Consider the following 17055-nt stretch of genomic DNA (forward strand, 5'->3'; position numbering starts at 1 on the left):
CTAAAGATTCGCTAGGTGCTCTATACTGGTTACCAGGACAGGAATACGGGAGTACAGTGAGAAAATAGGGGAAGTTTTATTTATTTATTTTTATTGCATATATAGATATGTGTGGAAGAGCTCACAGTCACCACCTGGTGTTAGTGGTGTTTAGTGTTAGAGCCCATAGACATCTACAGCGTGAATGCCGCCACCCACCTTGAGATATGAGTTCTAAATTCTCAGTATAGTTAGAACGGCTTTCCAATCCTTCAAACCGCAACACATTACTGCTTCACCGCAGAAACAGACAGGGTGGTGGTAGCTACCCGTGCAGACTCACAAGAGGTCATACCACCAGTAATTTCGAACATATACTTATGGATTTTCCATCTCAAATGTCTTTTAATCATATGTGAGATAAAGGCGAAAGTCCCAGTTGCTTTAGAATAATTGAAGCATTTATTTATTTCTTACTTTTGTAATATAGCGGTCTGGTATTGTAAGCTCCGTATTTGCATTGAAAGTTGGATACCTTGAGTTGTACTATTCCACGGACATACGAATCCATGTTAATAAAAAAATATCTTGATGGCGCTTGTCATTTTGTTCACGGCACGCGTAATAAATAATGATCCGGCTTAAATATAATTGTATTTTTCTTTTTAAATAATATTTATGAACGAATCACGCACGGTCATCCGCCCCAATTTAGGACTCCCTATGTTACGGCTACCAGAGACGGACATACATATATACGTTTAAATATATAGGTGTATTATTCTAAAGAGTGACATTACATTCTACAGCTGTAATAACATTTCATCTGAATACGTAAGCCGGTTGATGGTAAAATAAAACTATCATTGTTATGTGACACACTGTTGCATATGGCATTCTTTATATCTTTATAAGTGTTTTTTTTTATTGATTAGATAGGTGGACGAGCTCACAGCCCACCTGGTGTTAAGTGGTTACTGGAGCCCATAGACATCTACAACGTAAATGCGCCACCCACCTTGAGATATAAGTTCTAAGGTCTCAGTATAGTTACAAGGGCTGCCCCACCCTTCAAGCCGAAACGCATTACTGCTTCACGGCAGAAATAGGCGGGGTGGTGGTACCTACCCGTGCAGACTCACATGAGGTCCTACCACCAGTAAAAGACATCAGAAAAGTTTAATCGACTTCGAAAAAGGAGGAGGTTCTTGATTGAGTACTCAAAAAAAGTACGATTTTTATGTGTTTCATCTCAGAGCTTTTTTCTAAGCAAAGCAATTGTGATTATTCTTTTATTTGTCCATTCCTTCTATTTGTCCAAGAGCGGGTAGTCCTAATGATGGTCTTTTTATATTTATTAGTATAATTATTATTATTAGTAGTTTTTGATTTTTCTCTATTAATTTCATGCACCTTGCTGCTGTTTATAATGTCTTTTCAATATTTCCATTTAGTTTTACGCGGAGCGTGACGACCTAGTTGAAGTTGAGTTAGGTGACGCAAGTCGGAAATACTCCATCAACAGCTGGAACGGATCTCCTGGATTATTAGAACAGGGCTTCACGGACTTGAATACCAGGTAACTCTAAAATATCAGAAAATTTTCTACCGACTGTATAGTAGAGTCTATAGTATAGTATCTGTATTATGTACCGTATGTTTCATGGGCAATGCTCTGAGGAATTGTTTGAGATGATCCCCTCATCTCCTCTTTATCATCGCACCTCCCGCCATCGGAGCAGAGTTCATCCATATCATCTGGAACCGCTGCGTTCATCGATAGTGCGTTTCCAGAGGTCTTTTTTGCCACGTACCATCCGGCTATGGAATGAGCTCCCTTGTACGGTGTTTCCCGAGCGCTATGACATGTTCTTCTTTAAAAGAGGCTTGTGGAGAGTATCAAGCGGTAGGCAGCGGCTTGGCTCTGCCCCTGCAATGCTCAAGTCCATGGGTGACGGTAACCACTCACCATCAGGTGGGCTGTATGCTCGTCTGCCTAAAAGGGCAATAAAAAAAAATTAGCATTATAGGAATCCTCAAAAAGCAGTGTGATCGCCTGTTTAATAGTGATTGTGAATAGGCAGGCGAGACATCTTGAGTTGAATTGGGCAGGAGGCAGGAACAAGAAAGATATAGGAACAGGGGCATACTCCTAATTGAAGACATGAGTGGATGAAGGGGTTAAGTACCATTTTTAAGATTTTAAAGTTTTTTAAAGTTTTTTGAATGAAGGTGTTATGTGCCTATAAACCATATCAGACCTTAAAACTATAGGTTTAAAGGCTATTTTTTTAAATTGCATGTGAAGAAGGAATTGTGTACGAAGAAAAAGTACAAATAACAAAAGTTTGTGGGCCGTTTTCTCAAAATTAACAAACTGTACCATATCCCCTTCATCCACTCGTGTCCTCAATTATCCAGTCATCAAACCGAACCACGTCGTTGCTTGATGAAATGGGCAATAGCTTTTCAAGCAATTTTCAGTTCTTTATAATTAGGACTAAACACACTATACTAATTTTCAGCTCACAATGTAACACAATCCAAGGTACTTATGAAGGTTTGATGATAACTCCGAATCATCCCACGAATAAGGATATCCCGGTTTTCAGAAAGCAAGGGTGCAGGATCTTCCCTTTTTCATTCCACAGCGAGTCTTCTGCTGAATACGGATTTAATGTTAGAAGGTAATCATTTTTCTAGTTTGATTTTCATATAGCATCAATTGCCTTTAGGCAGCACGGTCATGAGCGTCATACGTCATTACGGATTCTTCCGATGTATTAACGGTGCTTTTAGGTACCACAAGCACCGGTCACCGTCGTCGTCGAACCCGTCGCCTGCGACGAAGGGCTCAACGAGCGAATTAACCCCTATGTGTGTGTCTATACACACCCCTTTTAGTTTCTCGCCGGATTTTCTCAGTGGGTCGTGGTCGCTTGGCTCTACCCCTGGCATTGCTGAAGTCCATGGGCGACGGTAACCACTCACCATCAGGTGGGCCGTATGCTCGTCTGCCTATAAGGGCAATAAAAAAATAAAAAAACGGAAATTATAATATTGTCGGTTTCATTTTTATTACACGATGTTATTCCTTCACCGTGGAAGTCAATCGGGAACATTCATTAAGTACGTATTTTATTAGAAAAATTGGTACCCACCTACGGGATTCGAACACATGCATCGCTACATACAAATGCACCGGACGTCTTATGCTTTAGGCCACGACGACTTTAATTAAATTATTATGAAAAAAAAAAAATTGCGACTGATTCTACTAGCCCTGAAACCGAAACTCATGATCGGTCTCTTAAAATGCTGTACGACTGGAAATAAATACTTTATAAACAATAATGTATAAGCTAATGAAATTGTCAATTTTTCAGATACGAATTAAAGGATACAGCCTTCAACAGGTCGTCACCCTACGTCTGCAAATGCAAGTACAATTGTCTACCCGATGGCTTCGTGGATGTTAGCCGATGTTATTATGGTACGTAGTTTTAATCAATCAAATTTTAAAGATAGGACAACTGGAGTACTTTTTTTTTATTGCCCTGTAGGCAGACGAGCTTACGACCCAACTGATGGTGAGTGGTTACCGTCACCCATAGACTTCAGCAATGCCAGGGCAGAGCCAAGCCGCTGCTTACCGTTTAATACTCTCCACAAGGCTAGCTTGAAGAAGGACAAGTCATAACGCTCGAGAAACACCGTGGAGCTCCCATTCTTACGCCGGATAGTAATGGCAAAAAAGATCTCTGGAAGCGCACCGTGGATGAACGTAGTGGCTCCAGGTAGTATGGGTGAACTCTACTCCATGGCGGACGGTGCGATGGTAAAAACGAGATGATGGTATCATCTCAAACAATTCCTCAGAGCCCTCAGCTCTGCATTGTTCAGCCTTCAAACTGGTGTCTCAAGTATGATACTTTCATGAGCGGCTGTAAGAGGATCCGGTACCCAATTAATTTCAGAGAGCCATGGGCTCTTGTGCCTAGTCACAAACCCCTATTGTAATTTTTTTTGTTGCCTACATTAGTGGACGAGCTCACAGCCCACCTAGTATTAAGTGGTTACGGGAGTCCATTCACATCTACAACGCAAATGCCACCACCCCTTCAAACCGAAACGCATTACTGCTTCGCGGCAGAAATAGGCAGGGTGATGGTACCTACCCGTGCGGACTCACAAGAGGTCCTGCGACCGGTAATTACGCAAATTATAATTTTGCGGGTTTCATTTTTATTACACGATGTTATTCCTTCACCGTGGAAGTCAATCGTGAACAGTTGTTGAGTACGTGTTTCATTAGAAAAATTGGTACCCGCCTGCGGGATTCGAACACCGTTGCATCGCTCAACACGCATGCACCGGACGTCTTATCCTTTAAGCCATGACGACTACCCCAATTGTAAATTGTTTTTCTGTCACAGGCTTTCCAATAGCGTTATCCAAGGCGCATCTATTAGACGTTGATCCTGCGATACAGTCCCATTTCGAAGGCATGAAGCCGGATCCAGCGAAACATTCATCATTCATACACATAGAGCCTGTAAGTTGTATTGCGTTGTGATTAGATTCAGAGTCTGTTGAAAACCGCGCATCCCTTGTTATACCCTCGTGTGTGTTGTGCCCATATAAACTGGTTTCCAAATCTGAAAACACACGTTATCACGTAGTGCCGAACTTGCGATGCAAAGCGTGATAACAATGCGCCAAACAATTGAGCTATGAGTGCGTTAGTAAAGTTGAAAGTTTTTTACTGTCCACAGACTATAGGAGCTCCTTTGGCTGTAAGAACGACGCTCCAAGTGAACATAGCTGTGAGGATGTCAGAAGGGAATCCAATCACGAAACCTCTCCAAGATAAAGTGATGCCGCTGATGTTGCTCTCCTTGGTACGTTATGACCGTCAACAATTTGTATCATCGATTTTGCACGCGTAAACACTTTTCGGTTAAATTAATGTTCTTCACAGATTACTAACTTAGATAAGGTCGAAATCTCAATGGGACATATGACGACTGTTCTTGAAACCTGTAGATACGAATAGTTCGCATCACTGGTGGTAGGACCTCTTGTGAGTCCGGACGGGTAGGTACCACCACCCCGCCTATTTCTGCAGTGAAGCAGTAATGCGCTTCGGTTTGAAGGGTGGGGTAGCCGTTGTAACTATACTGAGTCCTTAGAATTTATATCTCAAGGTGGGTGGCGCATTTACATTATAGATGTCTATGGGCTCCAGTAACCACTTAACATCAGTCCACCCATCTAAGCATTAAAAAAAGAAAAAGAAAAAAAACTATTTATATATCTTGTTCAATTTATGTTACAATTTTCCAAATATTACCATATTAATATAGGTATAAGATATACATAAAATATAAGTAAAGTAATAACCTAAGGTTTTCTCAAGTTACACAATTTCAATATTTAAAAGTTCAACTTAGATTAGTTTAAGTTATCATCACTTCTGTCGTTTTTTTTAATGAGCTTGATAACATGAGCCCATCTCTTAAAAGCGATTTGGCTATGCTTCTAGTTTAGCTAGCTTCATCGATGCAATTAAGCAATCTTATTCCTCAAACCGACATTATTATGATAAGATTTTAAAGAGGTTAAAAAACAGATGCATATCCATAATATATGGTACAAAATATATATTTTTTAATTATTATACTTTTACTTCACAGTCCTGCGAAACCCCTCCGCCGAGCATCATCAAATTGTTGCGACTCAAGTTCGTCATAGGACCAGCCCTGCTCATCACGTTTATCGTCTTCCTCTTTGCAGCCGGAGTAGCTACCGGTATTTGGGGATTTTACCGCATCTTCAAACCCAAATACAAGCTGCTCACTCAGGAATTCAACAGAAAAACTATAGAGAAAAAAATCAGTATGGAAAGGAGAAAGAGCATTGAGAGAAGGCGAAAAAGTTTTGAAAGGAGAAAGAGTTCAATGTTAAATGTCGTGGAGAATTTAGGACTGGTTAAGGTTAAGGAGGATCTGGCTAAAGAGGCCGTCTCTTTGTTAGGTATGAGCGATAATGATGATTTGGTGTAGGTCGTTGAGTGATGGAAAATGACGGGTTCAAAATTCATGATGATCTAACTAAAGAAGGAGTTTCGCTGTTGGATGAAAGTAAACCTATAATGTGACTTAGTTTTAAGTGATTTAAAATGTGGTAGAATACTGTGTACAAGATCTATAGAGTAATGAATAGAGATAATTATAATATCTGGTGCTAGGCTATTGGACATTTAAGTAAATTGTTAAGAAGGGGTAGTAGACAGCTTGTATTCGAGAAAGTTTTAGTACGTATGTTTACGAACCAAAGTGTTAAATAGTACCATGTAGTTTTATTTGATCATCAGCTAGAAGTTAGATTCAGAGAAATGTTTATAATTGCAAGTATAATTGCAAAAATATTTAAATAGATGATACAATATGTGTCTTGCATATGAAAGAGGTGGTTATTATGAAACACTAGATATTTTTTATCTATATTAGATTAGAATTTCATAATGTAACTGTTTAATGTATGCAAAATTCATAATTAGTATTATATTTACGATCATCTTGTGTGTGGTGGGTGATGGGGTCAGGGAACGTACCCATACTACGTGACCCGTTTAGGTGGGGGAGCGGAGTCTTTAAAATACTACGGTCAGTCACAGGAGCGGGGGGGTGGCTCAGGTTTTTGCCACGTAGTCGATTTTAGTGAGAGAAACCTCGTATTTTTCCCAAATGTTGTTCTTTTTTATAATACATAATTCACTAGTAATTTAAGTGTGTATGAAGTCTTAGGCAATAAAGACGAGTATGAACCAAATTATATTTTTTTTAAATTTTTGCCTGTGAAATGATTAAAAATCATAATTATGAATTACTACGTGAAAACTAAAGGGGGAGAGGGGGGTCTTGGCATATACTACGAGTGATCACCAAGGGGAGGGAGAGGTCGAAAAAACTAAAAAAATAGGTCACGTAGTATGGGTACGTTCCCTTAGTGGACTGCTTGACCATCGGCTAAATGCCTAACATCTGTATTCTAGTTACCTATGCTATGGCAATCCAAGACTATTAAACAAGTACAGTTTTCAACTATATCTGTTGGGTTTTTTTAAAGAGGATTTCGAAAGAAGAAGCTTTTCCTAAACATTTACGTAGAAGATGTCTTTGACTTTTAACATTTGAAACAAATACAAAATAATGTACTAAAGATGGATAGATGAGGATTAAACTAAGAGGACCACTGCTGGACATAGGTATCCACCAAGGTTCACTATATCCTGCGCATCCAGCTCATTCCCTCGACACTCAGAAGGTCGTCAGTCCACCTTACACTGGCTAGATACTTACGCTACATCTTTCTGAACGCGCCATCAGCGCTATTCAGCAACTTTTAGGACTAACCTGCCGTGTGGTCTATTAGCAATGGGGACTAATTGTCACGTCAACTTCGCAACTTCGATCTCGGTTACTATAGTTCTCCTGCGAATCTTCTTATTCCTGATCTTAAATCGACACGTGCGAACCGAATTCGCATAGGTGGTCGAACAGTATTTCGATCCTTTACTTTTTAGGCGACAATCTTTTACAATCTCTTAGTGTTTTATAAGTATGATTATGAGGATGCGGATGTTGCTACGCGCTGGGGTTCGGGATAAGTAAAAGTTCCACCAAAGTACAACTTAAAACTGTGTTTAACACTTAGGACACTCACATAACACTTTACAACTCGCAATTCACTTCTTCCGCTTCGCTTCAGGTGATCCGTTCGCTGTTTCGCTTCGAGCAGATTCGATTACTAGCTGACTTCGTGCCATCTCTGCAACGCTTTTATAGTCGATACGACATCCCTAAATTTATCGAGAGCATTCTGGGCAAGTCGAGTAGCTTCGATGTGTGTTTCCGCTATCTGGCAATAGATGGAGTTGTACTTTTCGAGCGTTCTTGATGTTAAGAGTTCCTTTGATATTCGTTTCTACTATTCGGCGATAGATCGCGTTACTCTTACCGGTGCAACAATATATTCGATCACTAATTTTAGATAAATCATGTCCATTATATACGTGTAGTAAGTAGCAGCTCGTGAAGTTAAAAATAATAGGTATCCGACTTTATGTCTTCAATGTCAGATAAATATTACCATTATAGTATTTCTTGTACGTATAAGGTGTATATTGTAAATAATAAGATAAGATTTGTAAATAGTTTAATATTAAATACATGAACTTATGTGGTTGTGAGGATTATAAAGATTTTCGATGTGACTTGAATCGTTGTTATTTTTATACTAAGCTTCCTTGTTTGCTTACGATTGATGCAAAGTAATATTTTGCTGTAATGAACGCCTAGCATCTAATATATCACGTAAGGCCTGCCAGTCTGCAGGGCTTCTCATCGCCTGCTAATTTCTAAGGTGAAACAGTAAATTGTTTCAATTTTGAAGGCGTTATAGACCACAATTAAAATTTACAGCTTTATGTTGTATCTCAGTTGTATTGCTTCTAGGTTTCGATAATTAGCCTTAAGTTCAGTTAAGGCAAGACTGTTTTGAGTTTAAATGTATTTGGTACTGAAAAAAGGATAAGCTTATTGACTCATTGCTTAGTTCGTTGATACACTTTTGAATTTTCTCACAGGCGAGTTTTAAGTGCTGATGGATCAACAATAATTACAAATTATCGGTTTTATACCAGCACTGTGTTTAATTTTTTTACGCACACTTCGCTTGGGCGCTTGTAAACGCGTAGTTTTCTTGGAGCGTCAACAGATGGGGCGGATAGTGGATTCAACTTCGATCAACAATAGTAAACTAGATAAAGGGACACGTACAAAATTAAAGCAAAAGCTGTCCGCGTGAATATACACATAAATAGCTATATTCGCTTACTAACAAACGGAGAAAAAAGTTTTGAAACAGTTTTAAGTTCAATATTAATATTATTTATTAGTTTAAAGCTTAAAATATAGTTTATACTTCATGTATTTACCGAAAGTAAGATACTCCGGCCGTTAAATTGCTTTTTCGGGCATTATTTTTGCAACTTTTGAATACACACTGCGGCATTGTGAGACGGGATAACATTGGCTGTGTTTGAAGTGAACTCAACAAAATAAGAGCTCACATTTCAAGTGAGCTGTTATTTGACGAGACGGATTTTATGCACCGACCCGAAATCTAGTTACTATTGTTGATCGAAGGGATTCAAGAAGGAATAAGGAAAAGGAAGTCTCAACAAAGAGAACGACTCATGAAAAAGACACAGTGATTGGTGAAAGTAGTCCGCTTGCCCCTGTTGTTGGTGATGGCTGTTGCGTCTATTTCTTAGAGGTATCTTGAGGTGGGCAGGAAAATGAATAAATGCGTTTACTCCTTCAAATACTAACTATATTGTTTTTAATTATTTTACAAATATAGGTAAATAAAAAAGAACTTCACATAATTAAATTACACTTCACAATAATGTCTTATTAAGAAACTTTATTAAATAATATTCACACTTAAGCTATCGGTTTATAAAAAAAAAAAACATTAAGACAAATAAAAATCACAGTTGTTTTGAGTGCTCTTCGTTCTGTAATATAATAATAATAACAATGTTTTCTAACAAATAATCACGAATATAAACAGCGTCTATTCTCGTATAGCTATGGTGTTTTTATATACAAATAAATTAAATATTTACAATTTAACCTTAGTAGGTACAGGTAATTCTCCAATAATGCGGTAGAAACATTTCTGCAAAGTCCCGTGTTGTGAGAAATCGTGTTATATGAGATAAAAGCCAGTATAAAAAAGCAGAGTATTTCTTATTTATTTATGTACTAGCGACCCGCCCTCGCTTCGCTTCGGAAACATTAAAACACACATGAAACCAAAAAAATTAAATAATTTTTTTTTTTTTAAAAAGTAGCCTATGTTCATCAGGGACAATGTCGGCTTCTAATGGAAAAAGAATTTTTCAAATCGGTCCAGTAGTTTCGGAGCCTATTCGAAACAAACAAACAAACAAATCTTTCCTCTTTATAATATTAGTATAGATATAGACAAACAAAAAAAGAAGACAGTACAGAGTAATAGGAAAATTATGTACAAAGGCACTGCTTATTTCTTTAAGAAATCTCTTCCAGCAGACCTGCGAGAGGATTATGAGAATAATAATTAAAAGTGATGTGTGTTTTTTTCCGTATGAAACATCTTAACTATGCCTGTATATATTTATTTATCTATTATAAATTTACAGATAAACCTTTTTTCACTTCAGCTTACTTAATTCAATAATACTGTGGAAATTAGTGGAAAATAAAGGCTTTAAATGTTATTTTCATAGTATTGTACAGAAAACGCAATTAAGTATTTAATTATTGTTCAACCATTCCATATTATAAAAATAAGAATAAGAAAATAAAAATAAAAATAAGAAGTAAAATTTCTGTTATTCCCATAAATTGCGTATTCAGTGCTTAATGTACCTAATTTTATAAATAATTTAAAAAAAATATCGTGTTATCGTCTTTTAGAAGTATCGTGTCGTCAGAGTGTTTTGGGGAATTTTTCCTTTCGTGTTACAGTGGAAACGAATAAAATACCGCATTATAGGTGAGTTACCTGTGCTCTTAATTATTAAAAAAATCAATGAGCACACATCTCAATACAATAAGTCTTAAAACGTTCGGGTGAGCAGCGTCATTTCTGAATATTGCTAGTGTGACGCACCTTTTTCCCATACAAAGTTTAGCAACGTCTAAAAACGTCCCGCCGTAATACGTACATCTTATGGTGATTTTGTTTAGGGAACGCAGCGATGTAGGCTATCAAAATCGAATGTATTGCGGCGTTAAGTAGATGCGCCATAGGAATTTGCCGATAAAATAGACGTCCAAAGACGTTCCGACAAAATAAATATGATAATCTAGAGGCCGTCATATGACGTTGCGAATTTTCGAAATTTCATAATTTTCAAAAACACGACGTTGTAAGACGTTGCTCACGCGAACGTGTTAATATCTTAAAATAAAATAAAAACGTGTGGCACTCGGGAACTGCCGCGGTAAAGCTATTGCATAGCATTTTTTATCAACTTATGCAATTATAATTAGACAATGATAATTTAATATTAAAACAATAATAAAACTAGACCACGCTATATTAAACATTAATAAAAGCAAAACCTTAACTGTCCCCTTCACACTCATAAGCTAGAACACGCGAGAAAGAGATGGGCAGACTTTTCATGATGCGCATGCAGTGTGACGTCACGCCACGCGCTTATTCACAAACACTACACAAGCGCAACGTGTGAATGTGTTGAACGCGAGCTACATAGTAGGCGGAGTGAGGGGTGTAAGGTTTTTTTCGTTACGGAATTTCATGATTCCGCTCTCAAGCCGCGCTCAAGGCCCGCGATAAAATCTATGCAATAGCTTAAAAACTATTCATATGTTTGTTTCCGTGATATCGATAATGTTAAACTTATTTTACATATCTTTTTTACAGTCCATTCGATAATAAACTCTACTAATTATTACAATGCTACCTAATTAAGTCTTTTATAATGTGATTTTGTCACTTGTTGATACTTATTTTGCTTGACATAATTTGATTGTTCTGTTTGGCTTTCTAATTATTTATGTGCATGACATTTTGGCGATTTAGACTTCATTTGTCTCTAAGCCACAACGATTAAATTTATTAAATATAAAATAGATTATGTGGCACGTCATTTGGGGCCGAAATGATAATAAGCAAGATTTTTTTTTTCATTTTTGGATGGGTATACGAGCTCACAGCCCGCCTGGTGTTAAGTGGTTACTGGAGCCCATAGACATTTACAACGTAAATGCTCCACCCACCTTGAGATATAATTTCTAAGGTCTCATGTATAATTACAACGTCTGCCCCACCCTTCAAAACGAAACGCATTACTGCTTCACGGCAGAAATAGGCAGGATGGTGGTACCTACCCGCGCGGACTCACAAGAATTCCTACCACCAGTAATTAGATAATTACGCAAAGTATAATTTTGCGGGTTTGATTTTTATTACACGATGCTATTCCTCACAGTGGAAGTAAATTGTGGACGTTTGTTGAGTACGCATTTCATTAAAAAATTGGTACCCGCCTGCGATTCGAACATCGGTGCATCGCTCAACACGTAGGTATGCACCGGACGTCCTTATCCTTAGGCCACGACGACTTCAAAATACTAATAATAAAATTTTTACTAAATAATACTAATACACAGTTAATACTAATACACAAAAATGGTCCACTAACCACATGGTATGTCGTCATTGGTATTACATGTTTGTTTTTTTAGAATTATACGATTTAGTGTTTTAAATTTATGACTGGAACGATGGAAGTCTAGAATAGCATCAAACTAACCCTTCCCCTGGGTGTCAGGGAGGATGCACAGGAGAATGGGCAGCAGCGTTCTTCGAGTAATTTACTGTTACCGGCATTTACTGCTGTTAGGAGTAATGGTCCACCTAGGCAGAAATCACCATCCTGCCTATTTCTGTTGCGAAGCTTAAGAGTTTCAGGTTGAAGGGCGGGACGGGCGTTATATATTACAAAGTTTCGATTACAATTATCAATTATGAATTCGTTATTATCCGAGCTCTAATAGTTGGTGGTAAGACATCTGGTACATCCTGTATAATATTATTCAACACAAGGCAAAGAGTGAGTTATTACTGGTGGTAGGACCTCTTGTGAGTCCGCACGGGTAGGTACCACCACCCTACCTATTTCTGCCGTGAAGCAGTAATACGTTTCGGTTCGAAGAGTGGGGCAGCTGTTGTACTGTAAAAACTGGGACTTTGGAACTCAAATTTCAAGGTGGGTGGCGGTATTTACGTTTTAGATGTCGATGGGCCACGGTGCCAACTCAACACCAGGTGGACTGTGAGCTCGTCCACCCATCTAAGCAATAAAAAAAATGTAGATGCTAAATAATTGTTAACTACCCACAAGTACGTATCAGAGAAGTTTTTGTAAGAGAATCACGGATTACGTTGTGTATACATGAGCGTATATCCAGGAGACGTAGTGCGCGACGTTAGTGTAGACGTCTGGTACGCCCCGACGAGCGCATCCAGAACCGAAGGAGGTGAGCCCGCGGAGCTCCCAGCGTCCTCCCGCCCGTCCTCCACCCCCAGCACCACCCGAACGGCACTGGAGAGGACCACCACTGTCTCCCTGGAAACAAATGAAAGCAATCTGAATATTTATATATTAATACGTGAAGCAAAAACTTTGTATCCCTTTTTACGAAAATTGCGAGGACGGAGAAATATGAAATTTCTCACACTTATAAATAATCTATAGAAGAAGTGCACAATACTAATTTTTTTTTTAAATTATGCATTAAAGATACATTAAATCAATAAAGAAAACATTACACACACTACCATGTATTTGACACACACACATATTATTATACTCTTTGTTTATTGCACTGAAGTTTTGTCAAACTTTTGTTATTGCTTAAAGTCTGTAGTCTAATTGAAAATAGGTTAGTATTGTTAATCTTTAATATTACGAGTTTTTGTCTATAGTTCAGTCTTGGCGAAATCTGTAACAATAGGACCATAATAATGTTGAAACTTATAATTTTATATTAGTCGAATTTCGACTACTGCGGGACCACTAGTTTAAATAATTAAACAGACCTTTTCAACGCTGGAAGTCTTTTAATTTGTTATCGCTTCTTAAGTGTTACACTGCTGGCCGTGTTTATGATTGTAAATGTTTTCGAATATTGAATTTAAAATTCTAGTCAGATACAGTTTGCTACAATATGCATTTACATTGTGAAATATTTTTTATTTTTTTTTATTGCTTAGATGGGTGGACGAGCTCACAGCGCACCTGGTGTTAAGTGGTTACTGGAGCCCATAGACATCTACAACGTAAATGCGCCACCCAACTTGAGATATAAGTTCTAAGATCTCAAGTATAGTTACAACGGCTGCCCCACCCTTCAAATCGAAACGCATTACTGCTTCACGGCAGAAATAGGCAGGGTGGTGGTACCTACCCGCGCGGTCTCTCAAGAGTTCCTACCACCAGTAATAACTCACTCTTTGCCTTGTGTTGAATAATATTATACAGGATGTACCAGAAAGAATGGATAATCCTGAAACATCTCATAGTAGAGCTATTGGGGACTCAAAAATAAATTTAAAAAAAATATTTCTTAGGTTGTACCCAAATTAAAAATATCAAATTTCATTATTAAAATATAAGTTCAGATTAACTTTTTTTTTAAATTACACCAGCTACTCATACGATTTCCTGCATATTTCTTAGTATAGTTCATGTAGAATATTATAACACCAAAAAGCCTATGGATTTCATTCATTCATATTTGTAGCTGTTTTATATTCCAGAAAGGCAAAGCAGTATGGAAAATATCAACTTTTAAAAAAAAGCGTAATTTGGGTACTACCTGAGAATTTTTATTTTTTATTTTGTGTCCCCAATAGCTCTACTATGAGGTGTTTCAGGATTATCCATTCTTTCTGGGACACCCTGTATACATAGTTAAATTGATAGTCTCTGGTTCCCAAACTACAGACAATCTTAGTTTATAGAGCTATGTACAATTTGTTCTCCATTAATTATTATATATTCACAATAAATTGAATATTTATTACCTTAAAATTTAACAAGAGCGTGGTTTATGATTGTAATTCAACTTGGAAATTTTGTACTTCATTAGCAATGTCAATCATTGAATCGATAAAAAAACTAGCATGAAGTTAGTTATCTTCTGAATTCAATCTACGTTTATCTGATTCATGGATCCGATACCCGGGGACGTCGACTTGTGAAATTTTAATTGAATACGAATCAATTTATTGTTTCGATATAACAATTGTTAATTGCGACGAATTTAAAAAGAGGCACGTACAGTGTGTAAGAGAATATTATTTCTCGAAGCAAAAACAACTAGAGATGCAAAACGGAAACCTAAATAATAGCTAATAATAAATACCTAATAGCTAAAGTAAATAAGGAATAACAAAACCGGTAATAAATAATTATAAACTCTGTGATGGCGGTTCAGATTGTAAGACCTGCTCAGGTACTGGCAGTTTGTTTAATTCTTTGCTGCGAGAAGACTACCCTTTCCAATTTGGAGAGCTGTGTAAGTTACGATCATGTGCTTGAGACCTCAGAGGAAGTTTGTCAGACCTCGGTTGGAAACCTTTCGGTTATATATACTAACATAAATTTATACTATTGTGTAAGTGTATTGCGTAAGGATAGCATAGGCATTATACAAATTGATACTTCGATCTCATAGTAGAACGTTGCGATGTGAGGTCCTTCATCGATCTACGCAATATAATCAGATCTACGCAATAAGATCACGCTTACTGGTGGTAGGACCTCTTCTGAGTCCGCGCGGGTGTGTACCACCGCCCTGCCTATTTCTGCCGTGAAGCATTAATGCGTTTCGTTCTGAAGGATAGGGCAGCCGTTGTAACTATACTGAGATCTTAGAACTTATATCTCAAGATGGGTGGCGCATATAAGTTGTAAATCATTGATCGTAGATCGATCAGTGTTGTAAATGTCTATGGGCTCCAGTAACTACTTAATACCAGGTGGGCTGTGAGCTCGTCCACCCATCTAAGCAATAAATAAAAAATAAAAAAACACAAACTTGAGTCACTTACCACACAAGCTCCCGTGCTTCCGTCAGTGCTTCCAGCGCAAAGATGACCATCGTTCAATGGCAGAGTCAGGGCATACCTGTCTCTGCACACTCTTAACGGTAATATAGGAACTTCTGCTTCCAATAAAACATCAGTCAAACTTCCGTTAGTTTGTTCTCTGCCCCATCCAGTTGTGTAACATTCATCTTTAAAATCGATTCCATTGTTATCGTCTATAAAGGGATCTATTTCCTCTCCAAAAGCTAGCTTTTTCTCATCCCTGTCATTATTGTATAGCTGTTTGTCTTTTAGAAGTTTAGCTTTGATGATTTTGACAACACTATCTAGGGATGCCCCGTCATATACTGAATCACTCCTTGCATCTCCATCGGTTCTTCTGACTTCCTCTTTTCTCTCAGTATGCTTTTGAGAGTCGTTAGAAACTCTCACGTTATACCTCATGTTCTTATGTTTTTTGTTGACGAAGCCAGAAAATATATTTTTCGTCAAATTGTTGAGTTTTTCAAGGTATTTCAATGCTGTATCTGGGTTAGGTTTTGGTGGCTTTGGAGCCTTCTTTCTGGTCGGCTCTGGATTGGATTCAGATTTGACGTAGAAGCTGTTGGGTTTCTCTGTATCGTAAGTGGCTACTGGCGGCTCGAATGCTGGTAAGCAAATGGTTCTTATTCGACTCCTGGCGCTCACGTCAGCTGCTCTAGCGAGTTTCATTAGTGCTGCAATTGTTAATCATAGGATAAAATTAACGTTCCATATTTCATAGCCAGAATTTTTCCAATGCCAAGATTGTTTAAGAGGAAATTTTGAAAAAATTGCATCAGTTCGTGTAATAAACTAAGGGGTTATTAGAGCAAAGATACCAACATCATTATCACAATTGCTATTAGATGTAGAAATCTAATTGAATAGGAACCAGTGAGAAATCATTATCATAAATTTGTACAAAATAATTGAAATAAATGGTACAAATGTAATTTGGTTTGCCGTTATCGTCTTTGGGAATCCTATGAACTCTATCCGTGATTTACGAAGAAATATTGGCTAGCAGCGTGGAAAATAAAATATTCAGAAACTGGGCTTCCCTGTAATAAATACTGGACAAGTCATACAAAGGTAAGGGCTAGAGATTTACAGCTAAAATTGTTGTAGTCTTTTGGATGAAAAGAGGAAAATCCTCACCAATATCATGCTGGTAATTGTGGAAACGATGATGCAGAACTATCCTCTCTATGGGTACGAATGAGCCTTTCTGCTCAGCCCGGTCCCACTCTCCCAGCACGGCCGTCCACAGAGCCGGCACTGGTAAGTTGAAGAGTTCACTGAAATAACGGAGATTGCTCGTTAATACCCTTCACTAGGGTTTTCATTTTAGTT

The 17055-nt window shown here is 37.8% G+C and overlaps 3 protein-coding genes across 4 annotated transcripts in view; 2 read left to right on the forward strand and 1 right to left on the reverse strand.

Moving 5' to 3' along the window:
* LOC101741428 (lysosome membrane protein 2) overlaps positions 1-8257 on the forward strand; it is an 83289-nt gene extending 75032 nt beyond the window's left edge. Inside the window, exons 7-12 of one of the 2 annotated variants that reach the window (XM_004925223.5) lie at positions 1434-1558; positions 2505-2666; positions 3366-3472; positions 4416-4534; positions 4755-4880; positions 5676-8257. In XM_004925223.5, coding sequence (XP_004925280.1) covers positions 1434-1558; positions 2505-2666; positions 3366-3472; positions 4416-4534; positions 4755-4880; positions 5676-6044 — 1008 coding nt within the window. In that variant the 3' untranslated portion in view covers positions 6045-8257. The remainder of the gene's footprint in view (positions 1-1433; positions 1559-2504; positions 2667-3365; positions 3473-4415; positions 4535-4754; positions 4881-5675) is intronic. The other variant, XM_062668926.1, reaches the window with a different exon arrangement.
* The window catches only part of LOC101740450 (uncharacterized), a 960210-nt gene that overhangs the window by 518476 nt on the left and 424679 nt on the right, over positions 1-17055 (forward strand). The gene's annotated exons all lie outside the window — the stretch shown is intronic.
* Positions 12715-17055, reverse strand: part of LOC101746330 (plasma kallikrein) — a 32133-nt gene continuing 27792 nt past the window's right edge. The window contains exons 4-6 of the mRNA XM_038011822.2: positions 16861-17000; positions 15685-16397; positions 12715-13195 (exon numbers count right to left, since the gene is read on the reverse strand). Of these exons, the coding sequence (XP_037867750.1) occupies positions 13007-13195; positions 15685-16397; positions 16861-17000 (1042 nt within the window). The 3' untranslated portion in view covers positions 12715-13006. The remainder of the gene's footprint in view (positions 13196-15684; positions 16398-16860; positions 17001-17055) is intronic.

Source organism: Bombyx mori, chromosome 6 (assembly GCF_030269925.1).
Source record: "Bombyx mori chromosome 6, ASM3026992v2".
Taxonomy (NCBI): Eukaryota; Metazoa; Arthropoda; class Insecta; order Lepidoptera; family Bombycidae; genus Bombyx; species Bombyx mori.